This window comes from Meleagris gallopavo, chromosome 3, assembly GCF_905368555.1.
Source record: "Meleagris gallopavo chromosome 3, MGAL_WU_HG_1.1, whole genome shotgun sequence".
Classification (NCBI taxonomy): Eukaryota; Metazoa; Chordata; class Aves; order Galliformes; family Phasianidae; genus Meleagris; species Meleagris gallopavo.
Window position 1 is genome coordinate 81310253 of NC_139406.1, and position 19697 is coordinate 81329949.

Below are 19697 nucleotides of genomic sequence, written 5' to 3' on the forward strand. Positions count from 1 at the left end.
CTTTTGCACCTAAAGCTACAGCTTTTATATTTTTCAAAATGGATTTTTAACTCTACAAAACACAGGCATGACGTCTCCCTTAATTCTAATCCTCTGGTACAGATTTCTCTCTGAGGAGAAAGTATTTCAGTTACTCATCACCTCTGCCTTCAGAAGGAATTCTGAGCAGTTAGCTGTGCACCTCTGATGAATCCACCAACTGTGGGGGCAGAGCTGCAGTCAAGCATAAAGCTCTCTGCAGTGGTGCTGCACAACAACGGAGTAAATTAACTTTTGGCTGTGGACTCCATTCTTCCATGGAATCTCAAGTCTACACAAAGCAGACATGATCTCATTTCAGGATTTTACTTACTTTCATCTAACCACTCTGTATTCACCACCCACTAAGAAAACGGCATTCAACCCAAATTACAGTACCTGACTTGGAAGAATGAAGGGTAATTAGCTATGCCAAGACCATCCCAGAAGTCAATATATGTCAAACACCATGCTTATATTCTCAGCCTTGCTCATCTGAAAAACTTAGCCAAACACCAAAATATACTGAGGACATATTTTCATCCAGTTCTTGATCTTAGGCAGTGATAATGCACACATTCCCTGGTGCCACTACCAAGACAAAGAACTGCAGGAGCACTCAATTTGTCTACTTAGCTTGAAAGCTTCTGAAACGGGACTAAATACAGGAATGCTTAAATACTAAGTTTTAATACCTAACCATGATTTTTTTTTTTTTCATAGTTGAAGTGCACCTAAAGGTAGTTGAATGTGTTTACTGGAATATACTTCAACTATATGATGAATTCAAACCAGCTTAAATTTTTTTGGTAGAGAGCTTTCAGTTGGTTTAACTCCCTGATGTGACTCACCAAGGGCTCAGAGCAGTGCTAATGCTGAGGCACAGGAGACTATGAGGGGCATCAAAACCACCTCAACTAACACTGTTGCAAGCTAACTTAAAAGAGCATCTGATAAAGGCAAACTAGTATCACTGGAAAAACTGTCATTTAAAAAGACTGCATGACTGAAAACTACTTTCTTAATTAAAAGAATTAGCAAGAGAAAACAGTAACACTTTAATAGATTATAATGTTTCAAAGATTTTTCACTTTAATGTAAACTTGTTCTGAAAATTCACAACTGTCAACAGGAGACTCTTTTCCAGTACATCAGTAAGGATTTTTTCCAAGTTTGAGTCTCATGATGAACTTGTGGTTACATTTTAAACATCAATGGATTCATAGACAGGAAAAGGTTATGATTTTATAACATGAAAGGTAGACTCCAGAGGGCTTAACGTTTTATGGGAAAAGTCTATTCTGATATTTCTATTTTTGTGAAGTGTTCTAGTTCAAATGGGTGATTCATTGTAAAAGGAATCCATTAAAGACGTAGACCACTGACTAATCTTTTCATAGGTTAGGCTACTCTCAGGATATGACCATTTTAAACAAAAAACAGAGCATAAGCCAGAAGTTACATCCCAAGAAATAAACGTATGTTTTCCTAATGGAAAGTGTGTATTGACAGTGAAATAGCACTATGAATTCATGAGTGTTCCTGGTACAGTCACTTTATTAACAGAATAGACACAAAACACTGTTAATTACTGACCAAGAATGTGCCGGTGACTGACTGACAATGAGCAATCTTGTAAAGACATTTCTTTAAAGCTACCCACTGATTCCCAATACCTCCATGCCAACTTTCAGCAGCATTCCTCACTATTAGGGGCAGCAGTGCAAAGTAACTACTATGTAGAGCAAACACAGTTTATAAACAACTTTGTTTCTGCAGTATTTAGCATCAACTTCATAAAATAAGATCTTTGTTCCATATGTAATTCATTACCACTTCTACTCTTGTACTTTGCTTCCAACTACAAATTAGTACTTACTTGTGGAGTCTTACTCTAAAACATACAGAGCTTAAATATATTGCACACTGTATGTATGTATGTTATGCATGTACATTTCTTATTAATTTATTAATACATTAAAAAAACAACAATCTGAATGTATATCACATTGTAAAAAGAACTTTTCTTGCCCACAGCTAAGTGCTTGCCATCCCCTTTTTCAGAACTTCTCTACACTTCTGCTAGGAAAAGACTAAGCAACGACAAAGTGCATCATGAGTTTACACCTAGAGGAAGAATCCTACTAGTGGAAATGAAGGTGATTTATTGCAGGAAATCACAAAGCAGCATACACTTAATTCACCAGTAACCTGTCTATTTTGTGCATAAATTAAAGGCTGATCCCTGACCTCTCAGATGAAAGAATATTAGAACGCATGCCCTGAATGCTGTCATAAAGATCTCTTCTGCAGCTTACTGCTGCTTCCATCTAAACCAGCAGTGAAACTGGAGGATATCAAAATGTCTTTAAGAACTACAAGCTTCATGTTAAAAACAAACAAACAAAACAACAAGTAGATGAATTAATGGACAGGTATACACTGCTCAAGGTTAAAATTATACTGATTAGAATACATACATACAGGAAAGCAGTATGTGTCCATTAATGAGCTATACAAAGGCATGTCTTCCTTTATACCAAAGCAATACTAAAACGCAATAGTTTCTCAAACATGCACCACAGTTATCACAAATGTGTGAAGCAAATTATCCCAGCAAGAGCAGGACAACCACGCACTTCACTTACCAGACCAAAACAGAAGTCCTTTTTGCTGTGACTATTTAACAGTGTACATACTCAAGGAAAAATAAAACAAAACAAACAAATACACAGAAGAATAAAATATCTCCTTTGTTCATTTTAACTGTGAAGGGGCTGAGACATGAGTAGTTGTCTCAGTAGTCAAATAGAGGCTGTGGGATGTCTGCATACTATAGCATGGAAAAATAAATTCCTTATACAGACAAAATCAAGAAAGCTACAATTTACAGTGAAAACAGGGAAGAAGAGGACAACAGAAGCTGCTGTAACACTGCAGCAACAGGTTTAAGACAAGACCCAAACAGATATGCTCCAACACTACTTGCAGGCTGGAAGCAGTACTTAAAAGATTCCAATCTCTTCTTTAAATGCATGAGCTAAATGGGATTCTCTGCCACCTTGTGTACAGAAGGCAAACTTATACACATTGTTTTACACTTCATAGTGCACTACTTTATAACTTTTCAACTATTTTTTCAAGACAGTCAGGTACTGACTGTTAAAAAAGCAGGGATGCCCGGAAGACTCAAGAAGAAATCAAAACCTGACCTATAATCATCTAATAAGGTTTTCAGTTTTATCTGAACGATGTTTTAGACTGACGGACAAACTATCAATGACATAAAAGCTAAAAATACATTTTATACACTAATTAAAGGTTTATATGAACAGGAGTAATGAAAGATAGAAGCTTTCTTTAAGTTCTGATAGCAACGTGAAAACCACAGTCTGCTCTCAGCCTACTGTGTTTCCCCTGGCATGTCTCACCTTCAGATTTCATTTACTGCTCTTAAACAGGATAATTTGAGGAAGAAATAAAATTTTAAAAAGATCTGATGTGCCACTGTGTCATTAGTATGCTACACAATGTTCTTTCTCCACAAAATGATAACAGTTACACGATTTCATCAATTATCTCTTCTGATTCTTTTCTTAACATAATTGAGTGCTACGACTGTTTTAAATGCTACTCTCTCACATCTTCCAGATGATCACAGGAGGTCCCTGCTAACCCAGAAGATTCTCATTTCATATCAGCCACTGTTAAACAGTTGTAGCACTTTCAGTGAAAGTCCTTTAGCAATTCTGAGAACTGTAAACTCCACCAAGCCATCTAAAAGAATATGTGAAAACATGGACATACATGTCAGCAAGGTCAAAAGAGAACACATAGTGAACACATTTGCCATTATGCTTCTCCTACCAAATAGAAATGGACAGGAGGTTTTTATCAAAGTTTCTTTATCGACAAGTAAAACCAGCTAACACAATAGGTGATGCTTCACAACAAAAGAAAACATAACATCCACGGAGTTTTAAACACTTCACTTACTGCTTTGACTCATGGTGACAAACCTCCAGCGTTGGATCATTATAGATGAAAGCTGCTTCCAAATCATTGACCCTTACTCTGTAAATCCGGCATTGTTTACTGTTCAGTTTGATTCTATTCAGGTTTGCAACTGTGGGAAATATTGTCAGTTCCACGTAGCCCTATGAAAACACAAATCAACACTTCCTTTAAAATCTTTGCCAATTTGAACATATATTAAAAATAAAACAAATCAAATGCCTTTCCAGAGGAAAATCATGGATAAAATATTGATTTTGTACCTAAAAAATAGTATTTTCCTTGTAGATGTTTAAAATACATTTTAGTTCATATAATCTAACAGGTGAATTTTCCCAGTCACAAAATAAATAATAATAAAAATCAAAACTTGAAAAGGACTGATAAATATACTTATTTTACTGGAAAATATTTGCCTCTGCTGACTAGATATCAAGTTTATTACCAACCTTTTTCATGCCCATGTTTTAGGTTTTGGCATCTAAGCTTGAAACAATGACTCTTAAAATCTAAGTAGATTCCATTCAGCCATACATCTACATTCACAAATAGTCTCTATCCTTGAGGCCTCTTCAAATCTCATGAACTCACATGCAAGCTATGAATAACTTTATCCTTAACACCAACTAACACTGCTAAAAATTAATTCTTGACAGCAGATTTCTTTGTGGTATTATCCACTTTCCTTTAGAAAGCTTTGTTTCAGAAAGCTTTTCCTCACAGAGGTTAGAACAATCACTATTACAAGGTATTCCATTTGAGGCATCTCTACAAATGACAGACTTAAGCGTAAGAAGCTGAAGAACATAATCAGCTTGTGTGTGCAGCTGCTACTTCTAAAATCATGAAGGAAACCCACACTTTCCATTTCTTCTTTCATATTTTATTAAAACATACTTACTACAACAGACTTTCTCTGAAAATTTATGTTGTTGATACAAACTACCTGGTGAGTCGTGCTGGAAAAAAATAAATTAAAAAAGTAAGGTTTTGCACAATTATCAGTATTTAAAATAATATCCCAAGAGTTATAAATAAACAGTGATCATGGTATAGACAAATTCTGCATACAGCATGCATTTGTAAGGAGAGAATTTGCCATGGCCTATGTCTCTCACTTAAATAACTTATGCTGCATGCAAGGCCAGAAAAGTTCCAATAAAGGCAAAGTGTAGCATCATATCAGTATAAATGGCACTAATAACATAAGAAGGTAACTCCACAAGGTTTTGAATGTTGTGTAACAGTATGTAAATATACAGCATTACTGATAGCTTGAAATCAAGTTCTAGTATTTTAGTGACGGGTAAATAGCTGTGGTGTCCCTGTTCAGTGCAGAGGAGTTGGACTAGATGGCCCTCAGAGGTCCCTTCCAACTCTCAAGGATTTTGTGATTCTGTGATTCTAATATTGGAAATGGGACGCAGCCCTAACACTTGCAATCTGTGGAACCTGGTAAGATGCTTCTCATACATCATTTATGTAAGTGGGTACTACGTGCAAAAAAATGCATTTTTACAGCTGGAATGTTATAAAAATTTATTAGACAATTGTGATATATTAATCAAGATCAGTATTGTAAACAAGTCAAACGCATTCACTTAAGTTTTGAGTTGCATATTAGAACTCTTGGTAAATAAAACTTTGATTTTCTAAGTAAGAGATAAAATAGTAACTCCAACTTTTAAAAACTTTCAGAACTTATTTCTATATATTTTCTGCAGTTGACAGCATCTATTCAACACTTCAGAGTACTGACTGAAGATACAGCCTTGTACTGATGCAGCTTTTATGCCATGTCACACACTGTACAACATACTCATGATTGTACATTAAAAAAGGACTTGGCTTCAACTGAGAGACTTCAATAAAACTCCTACAAGAAAATTATAAAAATCTAGTATTAGTGAATTCAAACATCACTAATACCAAAGTCTCTATGATACCATCAGTAGTTCTGTTTAAAATTATACAGACTTATAAGGAAATCATAAACTTATTTAAAAAAAAAAAAAAAAAAAGAACATGAATCATAGAATGGCCTGAGTTGAAAAGGACCACAGTGACTACCTAGTTTCAACCCCCCAGCTGTGTGCAGGGTCGCCAACTACCAGACCAGGCTGCCCAGAGCCACATCCAGCCTGGCCTTGAAGGCCTCCAGGGACGGGGCGTCCACAACCTCCTTGGGCAACCTGTTCCAGTGCATCACCACCCTGTGTGGAAAACTTCCTCCTAATATCTAACCTAAACCTCCCCTGGCCCAGTTTAAAACCGTTCCTCCCGTCCTATCACTATCCACCCTCGTAAACAGCCATTCTCCCTCCTGTTTATGTGCTCCCTTCAAGTACTGGAAGGCCACAATGAGGTCTCCCTGAAGCCTTCTTTTCTCCAAGCTGAACATCATGAGAACATGAAGATTCTCTGACATGCAATAAATTTCTTTATAATTTGGCTATAAACTAACTGTAAAAAACGATCATTTGCTCAGACCGCCTCAGCACAAATGCTTGCTTTTATTTATAAATATATCTATGTTTATACATTAAAAAGCCTGTGAGACTAGAGGGCCTGACACATCAGTAAGAATGAAAAGTGATAGTGTGATCTGTGGTGCTGATACTGCCTGGAAAGATCTCTAAGCTCTGAGGAACATAATGTAAATTTCTTTGCAAGATGAGACTGCACGCTTTACAGCCTTGCTGTCCATGAGATCACACAAGACAAACCCCACAACACACATACACTGAGAGCAAGCTTCTCCAAACTGGAGTTTCAGCCTCCTCAGGTGGAAAACCACTGCTCAGCCTGGGGCCTGCTCCAAACGCATCAGGATCTGAAGTATAACAATCTTTTAAGAAACAGATACTTATAATTTGTAGGGCCTTGGGCTCTCAAATCCTTTGTCTCCTTTCTTCCTGTTCATCGTGACCAGCAGCACTGCGACACACCACAGGCTGTCAGAAGGACACCAGCATCCTCCTCGTTTGGTGGCTCCCGCGGCTTTTCCCCGTGCCACGCTGCAGGCGATCCCTCATCTCCACAGCGGGTCCGTGACTGACGGGTCAAGCATCTCCAGCTCGGCTCAGCACCATGATTACAACACCAACAACGCTGTCTTTTTACATAAGCCTTTACAAGGTAACTCGCAACCCCTCCGTCTGCTGGGATACGACAGCAACTCACACGGCAGCTACGGGAACCGATCGGATTAAAGGAGAGCACTGAGAGCGGAGGGGCTGCAGAGCGGTCGGGCGGACACAGCAGCGCCCCGCAGACAGGACACCCTCCGGGGGCAGGGGAGAGGCGGCGCGAGGCCGCCCACGGCTCGGTCTTACGGACGTAGCTCCAGGCTGGGCTCTCTCTCGTCCGGGGTTGCCGGGCAGGGCCGAGCGGGGCTCTCTCAGCAGCTCGGCCGCCTCCCGCCAACGCGCCCTGCCGCGGCAGCCGCCGCCATTTTGTCGGCAACCTCTCACCCCGCCGGGTGAAAGGTCACAGCCAGCCCAAAGGAACCTTGCTTCTTTAAGAAGACAAAATCTCCCGAAAACACATTTTGTTTTTCAAAGCGGCGCTACTGTGACTCTCTAAGGCAGCCATAAATGAAAAAAAAAAAAAAAAAAAAAAAAAAAGAAGAAAACAAAACGCCGAAAGTAATCCAAGAGGCTTGGGAGGGGGGAAACGGGTCCTGTCCAGGCGCATGCGCTCTGCGCGCCTCTGGCGCAGCCCCGAGCGGGATGTGTGCGCATGCGCGCAGCCCGGGCGGTGGGTGAGTCGCTGCGGCGGGAAGATGGCGGAGGCGGCGTAGAGAAAGCCGTGGTAGCGAAGAGACTGCCTTTTTTGGTTTCCTGCCGCAGTGTGGGTTTACTGCAGCAGCATTAGCGCCTCAAGGGAACTGTTAACCCCGGCGGCCTGTTGGGTCTCACGGCAAGGCCGAGGTTAACCGACAGCTGTGTCAGGTACAGCTGGGCTAGGCACGAATGCGGAGAGACAGTAATGTGCCCCACCTGCTTCAGACAGGGCTCCGGCTGCACAAAGCCAGCACCTCAGCACCAAAACCTGGTTGCTTACACAATGTGACCCTCTTGCTTGTATATTCACTAGGAAGTGCCAGTGCTGGACAAGCACTTATGGGTACTTGGAATGCACGAAATTAAATTATCTATGGGCCAAACTCAAGCACTACCCAGCAAAGATCAATAGGAAGACAGAAACTGCAGTCCTGCCTTTTGATTCCAAAACTATCTTAAGATACTAACAGTGCTGCCCGAAACATGGCAGGGACAAAAAATAAATAAGAAGATGCAGTCTGTCACTCTTCCTTCCCACTCTAGATGCCCTGTGGAGAGATCTGAGTTAGAATTACCAGAATACAAAATTTAATCATAACCTGCAATTGCTTGTTATAAGCAAGTTTTGATTCATCTGCTTTATGCTAAAGTTAATGCATCAAAGAAGCTAATTCAGTTATTCTTTTTGCTTCTTTAGCATTATCTCATTTTGAACCTCTAACAAAACACACCAGAAATATTGTCAACAACAGGTAGAAAAATCACACGTTAAAACACTTCAGATAATATTAAATCATTACACTATTATGATACAGCACTACTTCTGTAATACTTAAATTCTTGTTTCACGAACAAGACCTACCATAAATATACTATTGTATCACAGACTACAAGACTATCAATTGTTTTATGTATTTCAGCTAAAGAACCACATATGGTCAAATTGAAGTTATTTCAAAGGCTTTCAAATTCTGACTGTTGTTGATCTCTGAGAGAGAACACCAGTGCTATTAAAAGAAAGGACCACAGCTGTTGAAACCAGACAGTGAACAAGGCAATTCTTCCAGGAACTGAGCCCAGCTGAGCCTCTGTGCAACTGGTCAAATAGCACGCTTATATACTTTAGAAATATGGAACACGGGGAAATCAATCCTGCATCAACAGAGAAGAATAACTGAAGCTCAGGAAGTAGATTTTATTGAACTTTTTATTTGTAAAAAAATCCAGAAAATGTACAAGTATAATTATTTGATTTTGTTCCTTCCATCTCCCTCCACTGATCACCTTGCATTTACTAAATGTACATTTGGTAATGAAACTGTTTCGCTGACAAATGCAAACTGCTTTTAATAATAAAGAAACTTCAATTACAGGTACTCAATTTTAAGGCTATATCACAGCAAATTTCTAATTAATTGCTCCAAGCAAAATAATATCCCATCCTAAGCTTTCAAGGCACAATTTTCACGTGCAGTTATTGTCCATACCAAAATCGTAAAAATTCATATGAATAAGTTTTGCAAGTTCTCTTTAAAGCAAAGGCAGTCTTCTTTAAAAGATGAATTTTACATCAGCTACATTCTAATGACAGTTTATAGGAACTTCTTAACACAATTTTCTCATGTCTTCAGACTTGATTTTACAAACCTGATTATGCATTCTTTTCCTTGTAATATTTAAAAGGCCATTTTGCCAAGTATTGAACTATCAAGAGTTTGCATCAATGTTATTCAAGGCCACAAAAAGAACCAGCTTGGTCTCAGTTAACAGTAATTCATTCATGAGCTTGTGAAGGTGTGAGGAGTCAAAATGTCAACATAGCAACAAAATTTGCATGCTTAAAAATGCTCGCTAATGGACAAAAGGCTAAACATTTTTGTTTTGCTGTTAAAATCAATTTGATGAAATTATTACTAAGGTTTTAATTTTTAATGATAGTCTTCAGTTTATGGATAAACAGCTAAATCATATTCAAGAACCTTGACTTCCAGCATAACTGTAAACACAAAGGAAAAGAAAGTGGACAAAGGAAGGTAGAAATGGGCTGCAGACACTATGGTTTCTTAGAAGAGGCAAGTTCTTTCTCATTCTACTAGCTGTGCAGGAAACTAAATTTGTTCATGAAGTTCAGCTGCTTCAGTTCAAGAATGCCACATAGCATTTGTTGACAACTCCTTACCCCAGAAGGGGGAGGAAGAAGCAACATTCACTGTTACTCCATACAATATTCTTAGTTTTTAAAACAGTATTTTTTATGAGATAGGTCTTCTGGAATTATAAACTTTAATACCATTTTGCATTGAGGATCGAGCGTATTTTGTCAGAAGCGCACCAACCGTCTGCTTCTCTGCACACAAGTCTCTACAGAGGAAATAAAGTAGATGACATTAGCATTAAACATGCTTTCATACACGGTGTTCAGTGAAATGACTGTAAATACGGCCATAAGCTGGACTTGGGTACTGGGAGAAAATCACAAGAGTAACTCTCTGAATGCTCTGAATTACCTAAAGGTTAGAACTTGACTTGAAATTTAAGGAACAGGAAAGACCATGATTTCCTTGAGAAGCAAGGCTTTTGTTTTCTTTTAAATTATTATTACTGTTCTCTAAAACTAGCTTTGAAATAATTATATTAAAGTAAATTTAGAGCCACTCAAAAAATTAATGAAGTAGCTTCTGGGTTACCATTTATGCCTGTCCACACACATCCTGACGTGGTCTTCCACATAGCATTGTACCATAGGACAAAAAAAGGATGTAGTACCAGAAGCACTACTGCTATACAGCTCTTGAGTTGTAAATATGGAGACTAAATAAAGGTTCAGGATATTTTCTTTAACTCAAGTCTGCTTCAATCAAATCAGTTCTCATTTAAATTCAGTGGGATCAGCTTTTTACACAAGTTCAAATCCAACAAATATAGCTACAGTTCATATGAGTGGGGATTCTATTCATGTAGAATTTGTAGTAATTTAAAACACGGTACTTCAGACATAACGACATAGCTGAAAGTCAGCCATGCAGAAAGGGAAGAATATGAACTCCAATTATAGTGTAATTCTGCTTGATTTCTTTTTTTAATACTACCTCATTTTAATATATCCTTACTGGATATAAGGGGTAATATCCGCTTCTGTCCATTTTTCCCGTATGCTGAATAAGCTGTTGAATCTTTCCTGATTATCTTCAGGTAAGTCTTCTACTTTTAGCAGAAAGATGGTCTCTGGTCTTGAGGCTTTATCCACAAGAGCCAAACCCTGTAGATCAGCATCACAGAGAAAGCTTTAATTAAAATGAAGACAATTGAACTGTCTTCATTCTACAGTGAATCCATAAGAAGTTACTCTCTGTATCTCCAAAGTCTCCTAGAACTCACTGCTAGCTGCAAAGAGGATGTCAGAAACACTGACAGAAATACAATCAATCCCCATCAATCAATAAAATCTAGATATAACACTAAAGAATTTATATTTTTACCTTAAGTTGATCAAGACTCGTTGACATCCCTTCAGGGACACTTTGTTGCCAGACTTCATGAAACTCTGCTAGATTGAATTTAACTGCATTTTGCAAAAGCATTTGCGCTATAGCTCTGCATATTTTATCTTCACACATTTCAAAGTAAACTTCCCCTGCTGAGAAACAAAAGACACAATAGCTTGGATTCTCGCTTTTTTGATAGTAGAACAGAAAACAGCCTCAAATTTCCATTCTGTTCTAGTCTTCTTCAATGATATCTTGAAGAACAAATCATATTCTTTTCTCTTTTTCACAGTAACACTTTCCCACAGTTTTCATTCCTACCTCTGAATGACTCGTATTAAAGTGTTTGCTGCCTTAGTTGAACAATTAAAACTTTTATTCCTGCAATCAGCCTTGTAATATCAGATTACAGGAATAAGGTGAATTTCTTTCTACTCTCACTTGGCTAAAGTTCCCTGAAAGTCAGCCATATTGCCTTCCACCTTTTCAGTCTCCCTGCAATTCAAAACTATTCCTTGTGCAACGTGCCTCAATATACTAATCAGAAAAGGACAATCTGTATCACTACAACTGCTCTCCTGTGCCCTGTAAGGTGGCGTGCAATTTCTACTTTAGTCAAAGGTGAGATGAAAACAGCCATAGAAAAGAATTCAAATGAAAGCACTGACCTATTATGTACATAGGTAAGACAGGCAATGGAGATGTCTGCTTCTTACAAGAAGAATTCAGGGAGATCTATAATCCGTTGCACAACTAATACCACTATCAACTGCTTAAATACGTGGCGTCCAAGATCTCCTACAGTATCTATAAAGAGATTGCATTTAGTTTTTAAAAGCAATCTACCTTCAGTCACAAAACTATTGTTTGTAAACATCTAAAATATCACTTCAGGTACTTCCGTCAGTTCATTAATTTTCTCTCGTGTCTCATACAGTTGAGCAGCTTTTTCCTATGGAACTTTCTCTAACAATTTTACTAATTTTTTATCTCACTGTTTACTTCTTTCTTTTACTTAGTGTTTAGTTTTATTGTAGCACATTAATTTGTTCGAGCCATCCTCAAAGGTTTTCAAATTCAAAACATACATGCTTTTTCCAAACTTACCATCATCAGTGTATTTCCTTCCATAGATTAAAAGAATATGCTCTATCATCTCTCTGAGGAAAAAAAAAAAAAAGGCAACTTTTAAAACTGTTATAAATTTCCTATTTATATCATATTTCATGTATTTTTCACAAGTGTTGTCCCTCGGTGGTCCATCTTCAGGCCAGTACTCTTCAGCATGTGTATCAGTGCTGAAGAGTACAGACAGTAGGATCAAGTGCAGCCTCAGCAAGTTTGCTGATGACACCAGGCTGAGTGGTGCAGTTGACAAAACAGAAGAGAGATGTCATCCAGAGGGACCTGGATGACATCTTGAGAAGTGGGCACACAAGAATCTAATGAGGTTTAACAAGGCCAAGTACAGAGCACTGCACTTGGGTTGAGGCAATCCCAGATATGAGTACGGACAGAGAAGAACACATTGAGAGCAACCCTATGGAAAAGGTCTTGAAGGTCCTGATGGATGAAAAGCTGACACAAGCCAGCAGAGTGCTCTTACAGCCCAGAATGCTGGGCTGCATCAAAAGAGGGGTGACCAGAAGGGCAAGGGAGGTGACAGTTCCCTTCTACTCTGCCCTCAGGGGCCACACCTGGAGTACTGCATCCAGGCACGGAGCCCCCATGTATTACAAAATAATAAATCGCAGTCTGTGGGTCTGTACATGAAAAACGTTTAAAAGAAATAACAGAACAGCTTATGGTGCTGGCTTACATCAAGGAACCAAGTAAATGGACACTACGTTTGGAACTCATCTGTCCTCTAGAAAGCTAATAGCAGTGTTCTCCTAGGTAGATACAGCTGAGCTACTGATGCCCTTGCATATTTTAGAGCCAAAGAAAGTTTATCATTAATGCCCCAGTAAATGTAATCTAGAGTTATAATTCTAATAAATAATTAATAATGATTTAATTAATAACCATTAATCATGGCTTAGACAACTTTAAGTACTAAAAGTAACTGCTTACATGGGCTCTAGAGGTCCAAGCTCCTCAAGACACGTACGTAAAGGAACCTTATTCAAAGACCAGGACTCTGAGTCTATCAGCTGAGTCACGTGATTCAAGAGTTTCATCTCATAGTCAAATTCTAAAATTCTCCAATATCCTGCCAAACAGAAGAAAAAAACATCAGTGTTAAAAGGAAACTTAAATACTTTGACTCAGTTCCTCTAAAGAAAAATTACAGAAGTCTGGGTATTCCCATCCTGAGATAAGATGTGGAAAAAACTAATAATTTAGGCAGAAAACTGCCTGATGTAGTGAGTTGCAACCCTGCCCATGGCAGAGGTCGGAACTAAAAGATCTTTAAGATTCCTTCCAACCTAAACCATCCTATGATTCTATAAGTAACAAATACTCTTTAGAGACAAATACCTTCAATTACACAGGCACCTATAACCTGCAGCTGGTGCAGTATTTCCTCTTCACTTGCTTGAATCAGACTTAGCAAATCTTCTGTTGTATACTGCAACAAGGAAAATAAAGGAGATAAAACAGGTTATTCTTATGCCAATTTTGCTTCAGCAAGCATGTAAATGCATTCTGCCGTAATAAAAGAAAGAAGAAGACTGATGACATTTTCCCCAAGACTGAGTTTTCTAAGTTTTACCACTCTCTGGAACTTCTCCTGTAATTTACTACAGTTTCTCAAAGGTGATTAATATTAAAACCATTCTAACTAATAGAGAAGTCTTTGTGCCATGCATTCCCAGGATGTCAAACTAGCTCAAGTAGGCATAATAAATTAAATATCACAGCAAGATTGAAAACTGAACATGTTCTATCTTTTCTAAATCACATATCTTCAAGAAACTCTTTACATAAAAGGGGAAATCACAAATCTCTTTCAGTGCTGATTCTTTTATTACTGGAAAACTGATAGCTTACCAACTAGTCACTGTAACTGCTAACAATTACCAATGTGTAGTAGATTTAAAATTTAATTCAAAGCAACACTGTGAACCATCAGCAAAGCTATTTTTCTAGTTAAGAATCATCATTATCATAGATAGGTAGATAGATGATAGAATGTTTTTTCACTTTAATTTGTCCATTACCAACTACAAGGCAGCAGACTTACTTAGATGACTTACTTTTGACACTGTTGCAGTCTGATCTTTCGCACTATCTGGCCCTTCGTACGGATCTTCCATCAGAAGCTTCCTCAGTTTCTTCAGTTTAGGTCGACATCTCCTTAATTCCCAATAGTTGTTGGAGAAGCCAGCAATCTACAAGAAAACACAAGGACTCTTTCAGCATTTTAATCTATGATTCAGATCCAAAGGAGCTTAACCAAAATGTTATCAACAAAAAGTTTTCATCTAGTCGCTGAAAAAATAATATATTAATGGAGAAACTACTTTAAAGATGAAACAACCATTGTAATATTTTCAGTCAAAAAAAGATTACCAATAGTAACAAAGAATGAGCCTATGGCTGGTTGATAATATACATGTTTGCAGTGAACATGACTAAGGGACCAGTTCATCTCTACATACAAATGATAGGCTATCACATAATCACTGTCTAGAACTTAGTATTAGGATAAAAACCCTTCCTATATTACCCTGTTTCCATCTTCCCACCTTCTTCCCATAGGTGGGATCTGCTCATGGTCTTTTTACATCTCAATACTTGAAACTTCACATCATTAAGTGAAACAGACATTAATAAGATAGTAGGTTACATTTCCGTGCAATAAACACATTGTCTCTGTTTCAATTAACACATCCTCTCTTTTTGTTATTCTGGTTCCATACAGATTTAAAAGGTCCAACAGGAAGCTCAGGTGTAATCAATTCAACTACACTCATCTAACAAATCATGATCTTCTGAGTAATCCTGAGGGTTTTCATAGGAAACAGCCTGCTTTTATTAGAAGATTATTTTAAGAACAGAGAGTATCAAAGCCTTCGGTATTGATTCTACTGCAACAGCAGTGGGTATAGAATGGCAGAGATGGAACAGGCTGCAGGTTTAGGACTACTGTCCCAAACATTTGCTCCTTGTAAAAAAAGCCTCCATGAAAAAAATCAAATAAATATCCTAAATGCCTTTTCAGACTTGTTTGTAAAACTCATCCATTTAAAAAAGAAAACCATAAAAGAAGAAAATAGAACTTTGAAATAATGTTCCATTTAAATCAACCGTAAGTAAACAACCTGCATGTAGAACAAGTCCCATTCAAATTCTGACACTGAGCAAACTGTTTTTAACCCACTGTTATGTAGCTTGCTTAACGCAAATTTCAGCTATTTTTTTTTTAAACAGAATTCTATTTTCTTTCCTCCATGTCAAATAGCTTTTACATAAGTGTTAGATTCTTTTTCTGCCAAGTTTACTTCTGAGCAATCTTGAGATAAATTACAAAGACACTCTGCCCAGAAAAGAAAATAAATTGCTCTAATTTACACTTAAAAGTTCATAACTAAAGCCAGTCTGTGCAAGCTGAATGAAATGGCAGAAGCTCTGGCTGTAACTATCAGTCTGCCAAGTGGTACAAAGCGTGATCATGAGATTCTGAGAGAAAGGCAATGAAGCCCCCAAACTACCCAGCAAACGCAGTACCTTTTGCTGTGTCTCACAGTTTGCCTTCTTGTAACATTTCTGAGAACATGAAAAAAACTTTCAGAAACAGAACTCTAGAAATTACTCCTATACAAGTCACATTTACATTAAGCTGACAGATATGACTTCAGAGATTAGTGAGATCACTGAGAATAACAAAAAAGAATATGGAAGAAAATTGTTTTCTCATTAATCTATTTTAGTTTGAATTAACAATTAACTTTTTCCACTAGCTGAACTTATGACTTCATGGAAGAAATGATGATGTTGATACTGTGATTATTATATTCATCTAAGGACAAGCAGGGCTACTCCTCAATGATGTCATTATATCAATTAGAGCAAATAATAGCTAGTAATAATATTTTCCTAACTATTTTCGGAAGAATTTTATTAACTACACTTCAGAATAGCAGAGAACAATGAATTCTTTGAACTCAGAGCTCTAAAATCACCCACTCCAACAAATCTCCCCAGATGCTAGTTGCAAAAAAGGGTAAACTTTGAATATATTTCTGTATTTAAAACATAATAAAATGACATGGTAAAATCTGCCTTTTGGGGAAAGCACTCATAAGAATCAATGTGCAAACAGCTTATTTTTAAAATAGCTGCCAACACTGAGAAATCAGATATTCTTTGAAATCTTTTAATACCTACCACAAGTAATTACTATCCACTCAAAATAAACATAAGCTTGAACTTCTTAGAAACAATAATTAACATACATTACAGATGGAGTTCAGTTGCCTACGCAAGAGCCCTAGAGCCATTTTGGTCACCCAAAGGTATAGCATGCCCCTTGTGTGTAAGGCATGTTTGTAAAGACATCTCCTGGGGCTGTCAGATATACAAAGAAGCTACAGGAGATCTGCATCCTTCTGGAGTGGCAAGCTTACAGCTGGACCAATACCACAAAGCAGCTAAAATGGCACAGCAAGTCTATGTTTAGGCAACTAAATGCCACTCAAGGTTTCACATAAAAAAACACAAAAAAATTACAGAGAATAAGGGATTCGAGAATTAAAGCAAACAAGCAAAAAACCCAGAAAGGTATACCTGTGAATGAATAATATTACAAGATGCTTGATTTGCATTCAGCTCTTCTGGAGTTTTGCAGCCAGGAATAAACAGCAGCATATTTGAGGTATCTGCTATTTTCATGTCGTAAGTTTTATCTTTGCTGCACAACACTGCTTGTTCATCCTTTTCACCACGGATTACCAGGCTGAAAAAAAAAAAAAAGCACAAAAACATGCATTTGTACCTCTATTTCTCTATTTCAGGATGAACATCTATTAAACTCGTCTGATATTTTTTTCACATTTACAAGTTGGTAAAGAAGCTACAAACCACAGTTCTATTTAGTAGTGGCAGTCATGTTATACCAAAAAGTAAAGACGCAATTGTCAATTAATCTAAAATATCTTCTATGTTTGTTCAAAGACAGGTATCCAAGGCTTTTTACACAGATCACAGCCTAACCTCCTCACCTGTCTATTCACACAAAACCTTCAAAACAAGTGATGCTTAAAGTTCATGAACTTTAGAAAGTAGATTATTATGGCTAACATTGTTCTTTACTGAGGACTGAAACTAGCCTACCATAGAATGAGAAGCAAATAGAAACTGTCTATTGCACAGTGTCCTTCAGATAACTCCCTTAGAGAAACGTGCATATTTTCTCGCAACTAATTCCAAGCAGAAAAAACAAGTATCTAACACTTCCAGACAAGAATCAAGGCACAGCCCCTTCTTCAGCCCACATGCTTGTAAACAGAGCTTTTTAGTGAGGACACAACAGCAACACAAAAAAACTCAGCTATGCTCCAAGAGCATACTCAGCACCACTCAGATCTGAGGATTTGGAAACCACTGGCACCCCATCAACCTTCCAATGGGTACAAACAGCCCTGCTAACAGACATCACCCTCTCCACTCAGAGGGCAGTGAAGCACTGGCACAGCTGCCCAGAGCAGCTGTGGGTGCCCCATCCCCAAAAGTGTTCAAGGCCAGATTGGATGGGGCCCTGGGCAGCTGAGCTGGTGGGTAGCAGCCCTGCCCATGGCACGGGGTTGGGACTTGATGATTTCTAAGGTCCTGTCCAAACTAAGCTATTCTATGATCTCTGAGGACTTTAGAGGGAGTTCTAGTGTTGTATCATTTACAACATTTGCGTTACATCAGTGGCATTGCAGCTGCTAATATATATAGAACTGTACCTAATATATGTAATATATATCAAACTGTACCTAAAACTTCTCTGGTTTTGGGCCAGAGTTGGAAGATGGCACCAAACTTCCAGACACAACAAGCACTATGCATGGCCTTCACTGTCCTGTCTGTGTAACTTGCTGGTACTCTGCATCCCAGCCAACTATGTGCTACAGCAGGAAAACCTCACCAGTTACAGAATCGTAGAATCACCTGTGTAGGAAAATATGTCCAAGGTGATCCAGTCAACCGTCCACCCATCACCAATATTTCCCCAACTAACCACGTCCCCCAGTACGACATCTGAACGTTCCTTGCACACTTCAAGGGATGGTGACTCCACCACCTCCCTGGGCAGCCCATGCCAGAGTCTGACCAGTGGGATTCTTTTAAAGATGCCAGCTTTTTCCAAACAAATTTCAATGCAGCTGTTGACAGATGCCCAACAAGAAGTTCTCTCAGTGCAAGAAACTTCATTATTCAAGTTGCTGCCCTGCTCAGATGGAATGCAGTCTGCAAGCAGGACCTGAGCTTGTTTATGGCACTGCCACTCAGCCGCACCCTATAACAGCACACGAACCATGACGACACTGACTATCCTACCCCCGTTTTTCTTACTCTGCAAGCTCAGGAGAGCTATTTTGATCAAATAATCGTGGAACACCCCGAGTTGGAAGAGACCCACAGGGACCAGCAAGTCCAACCGCTGGCTCCGCAAAGAACCGCCCAAAACGAAACCATCTTTCTGAGAGCACCGTCCCAGATCCTGTCAAGGCGTGTTTGAACCAGCCGCGTCCCTTCACATCACCGCGGCACTCACACCGACAGATGAGCAGCGCCCGGCCCTCCGCGCGGCCCGGCCCGTACCTGCGGCCCGCCTCCAGCTCGGCGCACAGCCCAGCCTCCAGCTGCAGCAGGCAGCACTCGCCGGCGCCGCCCTGTGGGCCGAAGCTGAGGCAGTGCACGGCCGGCAGCAGCTCGGCGGGGTTCAGCTTGGCGGTGCGCAGCGTGGCGTCCACCTCCGCGCGGCTCCGCATGGCGCCCGCCGCGCTCCAAAAGCGGCGCCAAAGCACAGGGGGCGGGACGGGGCGGGACAGGGCGGGACGGCGCAACGCGGCGGAGCGTTTAGGCGGGCGCCGCCGGTGCGGGCATGCTGCGTTGATTCTGTGGTTGTCGGTGGAGCGGTTGGCTCTAGCAGGTGGGGCGGGCGGCTGCACACGGGGCTACTCGGACTCGGCCTTCTCAAGTCCGCTGTGTGAGGCTTTGCCACCTATTCTATATTCAGGTTTTGTTTCAGTGGAAGCTGGAAATAAAGCCGCTGTGTACATAAGAAGCCTGAGGCACTTTTAGTTTTGCTTAGTCTCTAGTAATGAACAGCTGCTCGCTGGTACGTGTACGGTCCTATTTCATTTCCTTTAAGAAAAATCAGAAAAACACTGTTCCATCAAGTAAAAGTTCTCAGTTACTGCTTAAATAAGTTTAATTGTAGTAGTTTTCATTTGTATCT

At 39.2% G+C, this 19697-nt stretch overlaps 2 protein-coding genes across 5 annotated transcripts in view; both read right to left on the minus strand.

Moving 5' to 3' along the window:
• The window catches only part of TAF2 (TATA-box binding protein associated factor 2), a 59238-nt gene extending 51724 nt beyond the window's left edge, over positions 1–7514 (minus strand). For 2 of the 4 annotated variants that reach the window (XM_085221616.1, XM_010709267.3), the window contains exons 1-3: positions 6903–7514; positions 4934–4988; positions 4015–4175 (exon numbers count right to left, since the gene is read on the minus strand). In XM_085221616.1, the coding sequence (XP_085077742.1) occupies positions 4015–4175; positions 4934–4988; positions 6903–6955 (269 nt within the window). In that variant the 5' untranslated portion in view covers positions 6956–7514. Of the gene's footprint in view, positions 1–4014; positions 4176–4933; positions 4992–6774; positions 6868–6902 lie in introns of those variants that run through there. The other 2 variants (XM_010709268.3, XM_085221617.1) reach the window with 2 other exon arrangements.
• A 1492-nt stretch (positions 7515–9006) lies between these two features.
• Positions 9007–19284, minus strand: DSCC1 (DNA replication and sister chromatid cohesion 1). The gene is made up of 9 exons (XM_010709290.3): positions 19058–19284; positions 17036–17204; positions 14503–14637; positions 13784–13874; positions 13376–13514; positions 12410–12462; positions 11297–11454; positions 10928–11076; positions 9007–10178 (listed from the first exon to the last, which is right to left on the minus strand). Exons 1-9 carry the CDS (start codon positions 19225–19227, stop codon positions 10070–10072), a joined length of 1173 nt encoding a protein of 390 aa, XP_010707592.3. The 5' UTR covers positions 19228–19284; the 3' UTR covers positions 9007–10069.
• Positions 19285–19697: the final 413 nt, after the last annotated feature.

What these genes read in the sequence shown, in the direction of transcription:
- DSCC1 (XM_010709290.3), bottom strand. Translation starts at nt 19,227, where the DNA reads ATGCGGAGCCGCGCGGAGGTGGACGCCACGCTGCGCACCGCCAAGCTG. An exon ending in GAGCTGGAGGCGGGCCGCAG is followed by an intron (nt 17,205 to 19,057) that starts GTACGGGCCGGG and finishes TTTTTTTTTCAG; the next exon opens with CCTGGTAATCCGTGGTGAAA. An exon ending in CGAGTCTTGATCAACTTAAG is followed by an intron (nt 11,077 to 11,296) that starts GTAAAAATATAA and finishes GCTGATCTACAG; the next exon opens with GGTTTGGCTCTTGTGGATAA.